At 34.8% G+C, this 13199-nt stretch overlaps 1 protein-coding gene across 13 annotated transcripts in view; it reads left to right on the forward strand.

Annotated features, from left to right (window-relative positions):
* The window catches only part of TAFA5 (TAFA chemokine like family member 5), a 421374-nt gene that overhangs the window by 366765 nt on the left and 41410 nt on the right, over window positions 1-13199 (forward strand). Inside the window, exon 5 of one of the 13 annotated variants that reach the window (XM_072340709.1) lies at window positions 10133-11584. The exons of the other annotated variants lie outside the window; for them this stretch is intronic. Coding sequence (XP_072196810.1) covers window positions 10133-10156 — 24 coding nt within the window. The 3' untranslated portion in view covers window positions 10157-11584. Of the gene's footprint in view, window positions 1-10132; window positions 11585-13199 lie in introns of those variants that run through there. 13 annotated transcript variants of the gene reach the window in all.

Genomic DNA, 13199 nt, shown 5'->3' on the forward strand with positions numbered 1-13199 from the left:
AAGAACAGATTTGTTGGCCTTTACACTTGGTGATAATGCAACTACTGATAAAGTAGTTAAGTTCTGCTCTTGGAGTATCTCACGCTCATCACTTTAACCCACAGTACCTTTGTGAAAAGGAATAAAACAGCACATAGAGTATTCATCCCATACTATCCACATTCTATGATGTGCTCTAAATGTTGCAGTATTGATCTAAAGCTGGGAAAGATGTATATGAAATCTATCAAGACTGCTGATATGCCTACACCTATTTATCCCAATTTTATCAGAAAAGTTGCATGACTATGAAAGAGGCAATAAAACATATAAATTCATCTCCCAAATCAAAGTGTAGGCTGTGGTAAAACTATAAGGAATTCAAAGATCTCATCTATGAATCTCAACTCTTCATGGGTATCTGTCTCATTTTCATGAAGAGAAGTGTACAGGAGGAAATATTTCTGTGACCCTACTGAGAATGTTTACCATCAAAGTATGACATTTCCAAGGTCTGCCTGTCTCTGAAGACTCTCAGATTTATGCCAATGAAGGGCAGAGTCACAAATACTGTTACAGTTATATCTATCCAGTTATGTACTCAGAACTGCTGTAATGGATTTCTGCACTTAAGGTTGCTAATGAAACTGAATTCACCATTCTGTTCCTTGACCCAAAACATCCAAAATGACAGCCACTCCTGATGTTGTTTAAGTGAGAAATACACCACTGAATTTCTCCTCTTGAAGAGTAAGTAGTATTCAGAATGCTACTTCAAATTCATAGATGTATGGTGTTTAACAGAAACATAGACATTCAAAAGTAAATAGAAGTATAGATATTCTTCAAACTGATAGACATCTCAGAACATAGTGTACAGCATTACTACTTCTTCTCACTGAAATCTGAGGCTTTGAATTCATACTACTGCTGATAAGAATTGGCTGGAAAAGGCTAAGTAAAAAGAAAGTAAATTCCTGGAAATCTGATAGTAGTTTTCTCTGTTGAAATCAAATGAATAAGTCTGGATTCTTTTTCTTGCAGTTCATATAATTTCTCAAGTTTCCTGAGCTGTACTCTCTAGACTTGTGTTGCTAGTGCTATTTCTGAGCAATGGGTTAGTGACTATCCATTATCTTAAAGTCCTAAAACAGAAATTACCTTAAATTCATTCTGTTCTGATTCACATGGAAAATTTGTTCTCGAATTCTCACTGATGTCCTGTCTTAGATTATTTCAAGTCATCTTGTAGCCTTCCCTTCTCCAGCCTGAACAGCCCCAGCTCTCTTACAGCCTGTCCTCATAGGAGAGGTGTTCTATCCCTTGGATCTTTTTTTTTTTTTTTTTTTTTTTTTTTTTGTGGCTCTCCTGTACTGTGTCCAGATGTGGAATCCTCAGTGCAGGAGAGACACAGACCTGTTGGATTCCACATCTGGACACAGTACTCCAGGTGAGGTTTCACAGTGCAGAGCAGAGGGGCAGGATCACCTCCCTCACCCTGCTGGCAATGCTTCTTTTGATGCAGCCCAGGATATGGTTGGCTTTCTGGTCTGTGAGGGCACTATTCTGTGTCATGTCCAACTTACCACTAATATTTTAATGTTCTCATACCAGAGAGACTGCTGCAGCAATATAGAAAAAAATATAAAATACAATATATTATCAAAATAAGTCAATCTCAAATGACTTTACTTTGTTATGGCAACAAGTTATTTTTTTCACTTTTAGCAAACAGAATACATTTTTAATTTTCATTTCCAAGTTATTGTTTTGAAGGTTTTTTTTTAATGTTTTTTATTCTTTCAGTTAACAAACATTATGTATATTTTAACTGTACTCTTTCTTTAGATAAATATACAAGCTCTAAGAACAGCAAATAATAAAATGCCTGTGATTTTTATTTTTTAGGATAGAATAAAAAGATCTACATGTGATTGAATAAACTTATATTCTTCTTCACTCCAGTCTTGGATGATGCAGGAGTAGAAAACATTGCCATTACATTTCCAAGGGCTTTTTACAGTAATTGTACAACATTTGTCTCAATTTTCCATAAAAGAGAATTTCTTGCAATCATTTAAAATGTGTAAATTATAAATAATTGAAATAAATGAAGACATACATAACTGTTCATTCACCAACAGACTTTTTAAATACAAGCCATTTTATTTTATGCTAGACAAGGCAATGCACATGAAGTGCTTAGCTCAGAAAATAAAGAGGAATGATCTTCTGCAGGAGAGTAAATCTTGCTTGAAGGTATAATCAGTACTGTACTGTTAGTGCAAATCCAGCTTATGTACAAGAATATAGGAATCAATTCAGTTCACTGGTGCCTTCAAATTCAAGATCATTTGTAGGGACAAAGGGCACTGCATTTAATAATTCTAACCTACTAATCTTTCGACTCTGCCTCAGAAATGACAGACTGGACCTCTTTTTAACAAAATGCACAAGATGTCAGACAGAAAGCATACTTAACATGCTGCACTCTCTGAAGTGCCATGAGGACACATCTGTACAGCAGAACACACATGTTCTTTGCTGAACTAAGAATTAATTTAGATTTCACCCGAGGCAGCAGAATTTTGTTCTGGCAAAATTAAAATGCAAAGTTGCTTGGTTTTCACCTCCTTTGAGCAATGTGCAGTCAAGAATCATTAACAGCATTTATTTTAAAGTTAAAGAGCATTCAGTATTTCAAGTAATTCAGTTACTATAAACTTCAAGTCTAACATTAGGAGAGCTTTCACATGGGAGAATGAAAATGGTTCTAATCTCATTCCTCAGGTGTAAATTCAGTTGCCAGTGCTGAAATTAACAGAACTTAAAATATTTTTAAGTTTTTGAAAAAAAGCCTTTGAAATGTAGTGGGATTTATCATTCAAAGTTTTATTCCTGACAAAATATTTCTTTCTATTTTTCCTGCTTACACTGTTTGTGTTATAATATGTGTACATAGACTACAGAAGGAGGCTCAAGGTGTATGTGTCTATCATCTGTGAAAAGTAGTCACTATTAAAAGAATAAGGTTTGCCAACATTTTCAAATACAGTAGCTTACCATAATTACTTTTCTATTATAGTTATAGATTCAGGTTGTAACTGTTGGCAAATTCAGGCTTTTTAATGGTACCTACTTTAAGTAACAGCCTTTCAATTATATGCACTAGCAAAATGCTGCTGATATCCTGTTCCAGCAATCCAGGTATAAAAGAACATTTTGAAGTGCCACATGAAATAAGATAGTGGTGAATAATAAGCTAGAAAATATGCTTAAGGAATCACTTTACTATCGTTCCAGTGTACAAATTATACAGGAAGAGCTGAAGGCTGACATCTGTTTTTTAGCTCACTTCTGTGCACTGCAAGCTTAGTATCGCTCTTTGCCTACAGCTATTTTTGCACTTATTAAGAATCAGTCAATCATGCAGCTTCTAAACAAAAGAAAATTATTTTGTGTTTGAATTTACTTCTATGGCTTTCAAAATCTCCAATTTACCGTTTTCATGTGCAAGGTGGAATTAAAAAATGATCTTTCTATTTCCTAATAATGTTATTTATTCTTCCAGTATAAATACATACTATTAATCATTCCTTGTAACCTCACTATTTTACTCATCAGAAAGGAGGATTTGATACTAGATAATCAATTGCATTTTTTTTCCTTTAAAAAATCTCAGATTTTTTTCTATTATTTCCAAAAAAATTTATTTGGCTCCACCGAAATTTTGCAGAGGTCCTTTTCCCAGACTTGAAAGATTAGAATGTGACATACTTTTTTCAGTGTTTTTCATTGGGAAAATATTTTATGAGGATATTATTATGTAAGTGTTTGGTCATAGCATTCCAGGATGCTTTTTTTAGGTAAGATATATAAGGCATTCAAGGCATTCATATACTGCATACCAACTTATGCTGTCCCAGTACTGATTCTTGAAAATCAGTACAAATTCAAACCAAACATCTTAACTTTAAGTCAGGCAATACAATTAGGCTAGCATGTTCAATTCTTGGAGACTTACCGAGCTTAAGCAAATAATTTGTTATGTTTTATAATTGCTGCTCCATGCTTTCCTAGACTTCATGATTCCAAGCTTAGTCCTCAGATAGGATCACGGAGAATATTCAAGAGGTGATATATCAGGAAAGACTGATATAATGATTTGGAAAGCAATTTGAGCTGCCATTCAGTGTGACAGGGTTTTTTTTGTTGTTTTTTTTTTTTAAACATTCTGGATTTTGTTTTTGAGTGTGAATTAGAAGGAACTGAAGTTCTGAAATCAGCACGATTAAATTGCCTAATTTAATTTGATACAAGATTTTAGTTTTCACTTGTTGACTAGACTCCCATAGAGTGATAAAGGCACATTTAAATTGCTCACTAGGCAAGCTGTGTTCAAGAGACTCATCATGATTTAGTCACTGAGACTCCTGTTTGGATTCTGCAGGAATAGGCAAACCCTAACAGAGAGTGATTTGTGTTTTTTTTAAAGAAAGCAATACAACCCTAGGTGTGATCACCTAAGGAAATAAATATGCTATAGGCAAAGTTCATTCTAGCTAGAAGCAGAATGATGTACTGTCCCATTCTCTTTATCAAAGGAATATAGCAACAGTAGATGTCAAGAGCCTCTCTGTGTCATTCCTAATGACATTCTTAAGATTTTAAAATAAATACATAAATAAATAAATAGAAATAAAGTAAAATAAAATAAAATAAAATAAAATAAAATAAAATAAAATAAAATAAAATAAAATAAAATAAAATAAAATAAAGGAGAAAAGAAGTAAATAAGTAATATGGAAATGAAATAGGCAGTTCTATTCAGGTGTAAACAATGACAAGGAAGTTCTTGGGTGACCCGATGATGGGCTTGTAAGGAAAACAGCATGAAGTTCGCACCTGCAAGGGAATCAAGAGTCTATCATAAAGGAAAGGTATTTAGTGACATTTTTCCAATGCAGTGCTTTTCTTGCTTTTGTGCGGTTTGCTTTTTCATTTTGTTTGTTTGTTTGTTTGTTTTCTTTTTGTCTTTTTTTATTATTTATTTGGTCATTTTTTTTGTTGTTCTTTTAATATCTGAGAATGAGGGATATGGTGTTGCAAGGATGTTGCTGAATGTTCTGTAAGCTTTTTAAACACTATTATTTTCTTTCTGTAAGCTAGGTGTATGTTGGCTGTTTTTTTTCTCAGAGATTTGCATTTTTAAATAAGTGTAAAGTTTTTGTTTGTTTGTTTGTTTTTCAAGTCAATTAAAAACAAACCAAAGACAAAACAAAACACACAAGCAGATTTAAGGTCTCATGCAAATTCTGTAATACACTGTGACATTTATTACATTGTCTATTATTTTGTCCTTCAGTAATACTCTACCAAAGACAGTAAAAAACAAAACAAAACAAAACAAAACAAAAAAAAAAAAAACAAAACACTAAAACAGATACACACACAGTTCTTCTGCATCACTGAGTTAATTAAGCCCAGCAAAGTGATTCCTAAGAATGCCTTACTTATTGCTAGAAGCTAGTTTGGTTCCCAGCAGCCTTAAAAAAACTGAGAAGGTGACAAAAAGGTGGAGGAGAGCATGCATGACTTGCAATGACTGGTTTATCCCAAATCTGCTTTTGGCATTATATAGAGTATATTGCACAAGCTGACCTCTTTTCAAAGGGAGTCACATCTCTGAAGAGGGTATGCCAGAAGGGGAACTCTGTCATTTCTGAAAGGGTTATTGAAAGCCACTGACTGAGTAGATGGAAAAATGAAAGAGAACATCAGGACTTGGCCTAGTGGGACTGTCTAGGTAACAATTACTCTTATGGCAAAGTTTTCTGGAATGAGACCTTTAGGAGGAAGTCTAACATTTTAGGATTCCATCACAAAATCCTATATCAATGAAATACTTATTAGTAGTCCACATTTTCTCACTTTAAAGGAAAGTGTTTACAGGATCTTTTTGCAAAAGTATCATTTCTTCTTCTTTTTCCTTAGCCTGGCTATTCTTTTAATGAACATAGCTATATAACTACATATTTATTCTTTAATTTTTGGAAATGACCTAGAATATATAGATTTTTTTACAGAATCAATACTTTTATTAAAAGTGAGTTTAATTTCATGATTTTAAAGTAAAATCTGTCATTGGGCTTTAAACATCCAACACAAAAGTATTACTCAGTAACCTCTGCATGACATAAGTAACTGATATGTTCAGTTTTGCTGAAAACTACCATTAAATGAACTTTTAAATTTGATGAAAGGATAATAGAGAAATATAGTTTATATAAAGAAGACTTGAAAATAAAAATTAATATATGTGGTCTGTGTGAAAATCTCAAGGCAGATTAAAGTTTGACTGGATATGTGAATGGTAGATATTTGTCACATTGGATTTGTAAAATATTTCAGAAATGGCTTTAAAATTGCATGATTGGCTTTTTTTTTTTTTTAATGAATATAAGCCAATAAAAAACAAAAAGAAGGAATATATACAAAGGAAATAAAGGAAATGCATTATAGTAGCTGGAGGTTGCTACTTAGATTATTTGCATTTGAACACCTAGGACTAAAGGAAAGATTTGAGCACCATTACAAGAATATCTAGTAGAGATTTTGTATCCACGTTTCTTGAGATGAAAAAGAGTAAATGATATAGAGTGGACTTCTGTGAATTAAATAAACATAAGATTAATTTCTTCTCAAGCAGAAATATGTTCCTGTAGGTGAGTACACCCTTGCAAGTCCCATGAAGCTGCAAATCAGCTGATCTGGGAAGCTCAGGAGCTAGGCTGTAATTCCTGCTGTATTACAGGATCATTCTGAATTTCTAGGTCCCCTAATAGGAAGCAGGTGTCAGGAAAATTGCTTGTCCTTCTATTATACATATTGCTCTTCCTGTTTTCTCTTTTCTCTTGAACACATTTCTCAGGTCTTACAGAGTGATATCTCACCTTGACTAAATTTACATCAGTTTATAGCAGAATTTAGACAGTTTATAGACAGTTTATAGTTGTCTGCAGTGCAAGCACCAACCTAAACTAGTCATCTAGATTTCTTCTGTAGTCACTAAAAGGAGATTGGCACTTCATTTAATCAGGCACATTCAGTATAAAGAAAATATCAAATACTTTACAGTCTGTGGCTGGCCACATATGAAGAGAGATGTATCCCATCCTCTCAGATGTTATGTGGTGGGCTAGAGGAATGAATTGCACTTTGAAGCACCTTCACTTTTTCAATTGATTGTAGGGATAGCTTAAAAACTTGTTCAAGCCTATAGTGAGTCGAAGCATTAACCATGTGGACTTGAGTAAAGGAAAATGTATAGTACTTCAACCAGGGAAGAATAGCACAGTACCAGCTATGGGGATGAATGTCTGGAAAACAGCTATGCAGAGTAGGGTGTAGAAGTCCTAATGGACACCAAACTGACCATGAACCAGCAAGGAATGCTTTCAGCAAATAAAACCAAGAGCTTACTGAACCATGATAGGCAAAGTATCAACAGTAGGTGGTTGGAGGTGATCCTTCCACTCTGGGACCAGTGGGACACATCTGAAGTGCCATGACTAGCATTGGGATTCCCAATACGGGAGATACATAGGAGCAAATCCAGCAGAGGACCACAAAGATTTTTAAGGTCCTAGAACATCTGACATATTTGAAAAGGCTTTGGGCTATTCAGCCTGGAGGTTCAAGGGTCTCTTGTAACCTGGGTAAGTTTAAGTTATTGATGTGAGAGTTTAAAGACAAACAAGTCATTCTCTACTTGGTTGTACTCAGTGAAAGGACAAGAGACAATAGGCACAAATGGAAATTTATAGAGAAGAAATTCCACTTATACAGAAGAAAAAGCCTTCTTAATTTGAGGATGGGCAGACACTGGAACAGATTGCTCAGGGGGGTTGTGATTTCTTCATCCTTCAAGATATTCACATTTCAACTGGACATAGCCCCAGGAAATCTGCTGTAGTTGAAGGTTTTCTAAGCAGAGATTTTGGATTTCTGGATTTCTGGACATGTCAGCTATTTGAGATTCTGTAAATTTGCTATTCTATGGAGTACATTTTTAAACTGATATTGGACATTTGAGTTTGGAGTGATTAGTCAGAGACATAAAAAATGTAGAATTAAAAGATATCCAACCTAGTCTTTACCTGTAATTTACACAGAAAAAAAGTGCACTTTTAGATGATTATCTGAAAACAGCATAGATTGATGTTGATTTGTTTGTTTGTTTTATTTTTGTTTGCTCATTTCTCAGGTGCCTTTAATGCAGGCTAAGACGTATCAAGAAAAAAGCTCTAGGTCAAGAAAAACATTCATATGTTTTCTGAAAGTTATTAATTGTATTTATTACCTATTTTATAGAATATTTTTTGTGCTACAAACTACGTAAGCTATGTCCAGTTCTAGTATGTAGAGTATAAACAACATAAAAACGGAACAACTGAAAAGCACAAAAATGCAGACTGTTGATCAGATAGCTGTTCCATAAAGTATATCTATCTAAAATCGTGGTGCTAACATTCTTATAATTTAGACATTAAAGGCTAGAGTCATTGTGAGCATCCCTCCCCAAAAAATAAAGCTTTATTCTTTATGCAGACGTAAATATCTGTATTTGTGTGCAATACCAGGTTGTTGACTATGTGAATGTAGTATATGTATATGCCCTGTATTACACTAGTTGGAATAAGGGACAAAGAGGAGATGTGCAACACTGGAATCCCCTCCAGGAATACTCTCTGATTCATCCACCCCATACTGAAGCCTTTTCAGAGAGTGCCAGACCTCTGGAGAGGGGATGCTGGAGGAGATCAGCCATAGTTTGAAAAGGTTCAGAGCCTGTTTATCACTGCTCAGCTGAATTCTGCTAACCTTGACTGCCCTTCCCAGTAATCCTGTGGCTCTCTACCTGCAAGAGTAGCTTTTTCTGTCATTTGCACACTCGTGTGTGGCCAGCCAAAGCCTGGAGAGTATTTGATGTTTTCTTTATGCTGAGTATGCCTGATGAAATGAATCGTCAGTATAATACCACTGAATTCAACACCTTTTGTGTTTAGAGCCCACTCTGCCTTTCAGTCAATGGATATAAAATAAAAACAACTGAACAATGGGCACTGTTTTTGAGTTGCTACAAAGCAAACAGAAGGAACCCATTTGTAGCTAACTGCATCCAGAACTGCTCTTGTACTGATGTGAGGATCGATATGCAAAAGGATTAAATAGAAAATTGATATTAATTTTGAGCATCATAAGAAATGAAAGCATATAGAAAACAAAGCATTGTCCAAATAGAAAACAGCACTTACTTTAAGGCAGCCAACAGATCATTTTAAGCAAAAATGAAATAAAATAAAATAAAATAAAATAAAAACAAAAAAACCTATGAAAATGAATTAAAAGAGTCATTGAAAAGTTGTGTTGCATTATATGGATAATAATAAGTAATTTAAAAAGAGATTAAAGTTTTACATAATTTTTTGCTGTAATCTGTTCCCATTTTCAATTGCAGTGAAGTCAATGCCCTTATTTAATGCAATGTTTTTTTGTGTAAAAGTTTCTTTAAAAGGTTGCCATAGCTTTTCACGTTAACTAAAAAACAATAGTAAAGCCTGTATATATATATATACATATATATATACACCCATGAGCCAGCCAACATCTACAAAGCTCAGATATATATGAAGGCTGATCTGAAAGTAATGCATTCATTTTTTTTTATGTGGACCTACAATGTCATGTGTTTATGGAAGTCCAACAATGAATGTGAGCACAGTGAGGTGGTGGGTGGTGCGCTTCAGCAGTGGTAACAGCAACAGTGGGTCACTTCTGCTGGTGCAGTTTTTTATGAGCATGGTATGCAGGCTGTTGTTCATTGCTGGCAAAAATGAATAATGAATGGTAGTGACTGTGTTGAAAAAAGAATAAAAAGAATGTTTTGTAGCCAGGAACTTACTCTATCAAATAGTGTTATTTAGCTGTTTGTATCTGTTAAAATTTTATGGAAATAAATAGGAGGGAGTACTTCTGAGTGACTATTGTGTAATCTATATATTTCAACTGGTCTTTTTTTTTTTTTTTTCTTTTTTTCTTTTTTTCTTTTTTCTTTGTTTTTTTGTTTGTTTTGCTTTGTTTTTATGTGTAGGGAGCACAGACTGGTGATGAATAGAGAAGGAAGATTGTAGAGTGGTGGAAGATATTTCCTTCAAACATCACCAATTGCTAAGATTTACCTGACCTGCTTATACAAAACTCACAGATATATGATGTATATAACAGCAAGAGGGAAATGATAATTTAAAATGAAAGGAAGCAACATTGTTTAATATGTTTTTAATGCAGCTTCTCTGCCCAGTACCTGAACTTCTTTTTAAAGGGTTAATACAAAATGTATTCAATTAAAAAAATAGTAGCAAACATTCTAGTTTCTCACCCCCTCCCCTTCTTGGATAAGACCTATTTTTGAGCTGTTCTCTTGAGGAGAACAAGTTGCTACTTTTGGCATTGTTCCCAGAGTACTGCATACTTGGTGGTGTGTGAGGCATTGCCTCTTGGGGAAAAGGCAGGAGGGGGGCTGAATCACAGCATTTAATTCTTAATGATCGTTCTGCATGGTCAAGAGGACTCAGAGCAGGCAATGCTCTTTATTCATTACTTACTGTTACAGCTATTGGCAACCAGCCCTTTTAATTTAGTTATCAATACTTAGTGCCTTTAATCTTTTACTTTAAAGCCAGTCCAAAATAAATACTAGCCAATGAGCATCTACTAAACAAATACTGGAACATTAATATGATTTAAGGTAGTGCTGTCAAGGGCCTATCAATGCATGTTCTGAGTAAGTGTTATTTGGTATTCTCTTGACAAATTTCTTTCTTTATCAGGATAGTTGCTTCTCTGACAGAATATCTGACAACTAAGTGTGTGTGGAAAAATTCATACATGTTGCTAATAGATGAGCTTTTCTGATTATCCCATCTGTCCTCCTGTTGATATAGGACAGTCTTCTAAAGTACATTTTCTCTTACTAAACTGAGCTTGGATTTCAGTATCCCATGGAGCAGTGTGTCTATGTTTTAGAGTTTACTGAACATCTAGGGAAGTGTCACCCACTGAGAAGTTTCTCTTTATATTTCTTGTCTTTATTTTCACACCCTGCCTGCTAATTACAGCCCAGAATAGTGTATACTATATAATTTCTTTCTTATGAATTCTACCATTGCAAGCTGGTGTACTTGTGCACTCATGCACTGAGTTCTTTGTAATGTTTAAATGATTTAAATAGTAAAGATCTAAGCATTTATTCCTAATCTATTTTGTTCTCTGGAGAACTCCATCCATTTTGTACAAGGGCTGCTCCAAACATAATGCTTCCTGTTTTATTATGTTGTCCTGTGTCTTCACAAGTGGATACTGGTAGTATGGCAGTAGATGCTGAACCTTTGTGCCAGTATTCCATTACATTCTGTTACCTTGTGACAGATAGAAGCAGAAGGGCATTCTGACAAAATGGTGTCTGACATGGAAGTGAGTATGAAGTAAAAATTTGTAATTGAATTCCTCCCTGTGGGGGGAAAAAAAAAAAAAAAAAAAAAAAAAAAAAAAAAAGGAGACCTAATAGTGGATGTGAGCACAGCAAGGCAGTGGGTGGTGCATTTCAGCAGTAGTGACAGAGACAATGGGTCACCTCCACTAGTGCAGCATTTTGTAAGCGCAACATGCAGGATATTTTTCATCACTGGCAAACATGTCATGAATGGTAGTGACTATGCTGAAAATTAATGTTTTGAAGCTGAGAATTTTCTCTATCAAAAAAGTGTTATTGTTCTCTTTGTATCTCTTGTAGTTTTCATGGAAATAAGTAGGAGGCAGTACTTTCAGAGCAAGCAAGGTATTTGTGAAGATATAGTTCCTTTATATAAACATAGCATTCCAAATAAAGAGGCTTCAGCTGAAAATCCTTTTTTTCTCCAGTGATTTACTTGCAAGATTTTAAAATGTATTGCTGTGAAAGTTCACTTGGTTAACAATGAATCTAAAGCTTGGCTTGCTTGTAGAGCACGTACACTACAGAAGACCCTTTAAGCAACCTCTCACTATGTATGCAGAGAAGAAAAATGTGCATGAATGAATTCATAATACCTTTCTCATCCTAGCCCTCTGCAAGGGCATGTAGGAAATAGTTCATCTGACCTGCTCTAGGTGTTCACTTTAGAGTGAATTGAATAGCTCTCTGGATCCATTGATCAAGCAGACTAAGGCTTCACGTTAGTTGAGCTCATGTGAAAGGCTTCACTTGATATGTGTAATGATGTTAAATATGCCCCAGGCATCCATACCTAGCCCCCAGCCTCTTCTTCAAAAGGGTATCCCTCAAATCCTCTGTGCTATCTGCCATTCCTGTGAGGTTGTCTCAGATACCCTAAGACATTTTAAGTGGAATGGCAGTGGGCATCTATATTTAGAAAACTGACTGAAACTCCAGAATTCTTCTGACCATTAGGGATGCTCTGGTAGCAATATTTTATGATGTTGCCTCACAACACCAGAAGCAGATGTTGCTTGTAAGACAGTAGAGGATGAATCTTCCCACTTATATTCTGTTACATTTTGCTGCCCTGTAACAGTCGGCAGCAGAGGACAGTCTGACAAAGCAGCATCTGACATAGTAGTGTGTATGAAGCAAAGGTGTGTAACTAAATTCCTCCATGCAGAAAAAAATGTCACCCATCAGCATTCATCAGTGCTTGCTGAACATTTCTGGAGGTCCAACAGTGGGTGCAAGCACAGTGAAATGCTTTTTGTGTGTTTTCTTGCTGAGAACTTTATCAAACAGTGTTATTTTGCTCTTTGTATCAGTTGTACTTTTCAGAGAATAAGTAGGAGGCATTACTTTTGTATCCTGAGTACCTAATTCATGTGTAGATACATAAATTTGGCATCTTTATGAGTTGAATCTTGCTCTCTTAAGGTTCTATAGTTAAATGAGAGGAATTTCATCATCAGGTGAGGTAATAATTGTCTATCTGTACTAAAATGTCCAGTTGGTTACAAGTAGAATAAAGGACGTTTAGAGAAGGATTTACCACCTTGCTTACTTTTTCTTGTCTTTCTTTTCTTTGACTGCTTCTTACAATTAATAGGTATTTTATTACAAGTGCTATATTTTATTCTCTCTGTCAATTATTTGTTATTTGTAAATAAATATTATA

This window comes from Excalfactoria chinensis, chromosome 1 (genome assembly GCF_039878825.1).
Source record: "Excalfactoria chinensis isolate bCotChi1 chromosome 1, bCotChi1.hap2, whole genome shotgun sequence".
Classification (NCBI taxonomy): domain Eukaryota; kingdom Metazoa; phylum Chordata; class Aves; order Galliformes; family Phasianidae; genus Excalfactoria; species Excalfactoria chinensis.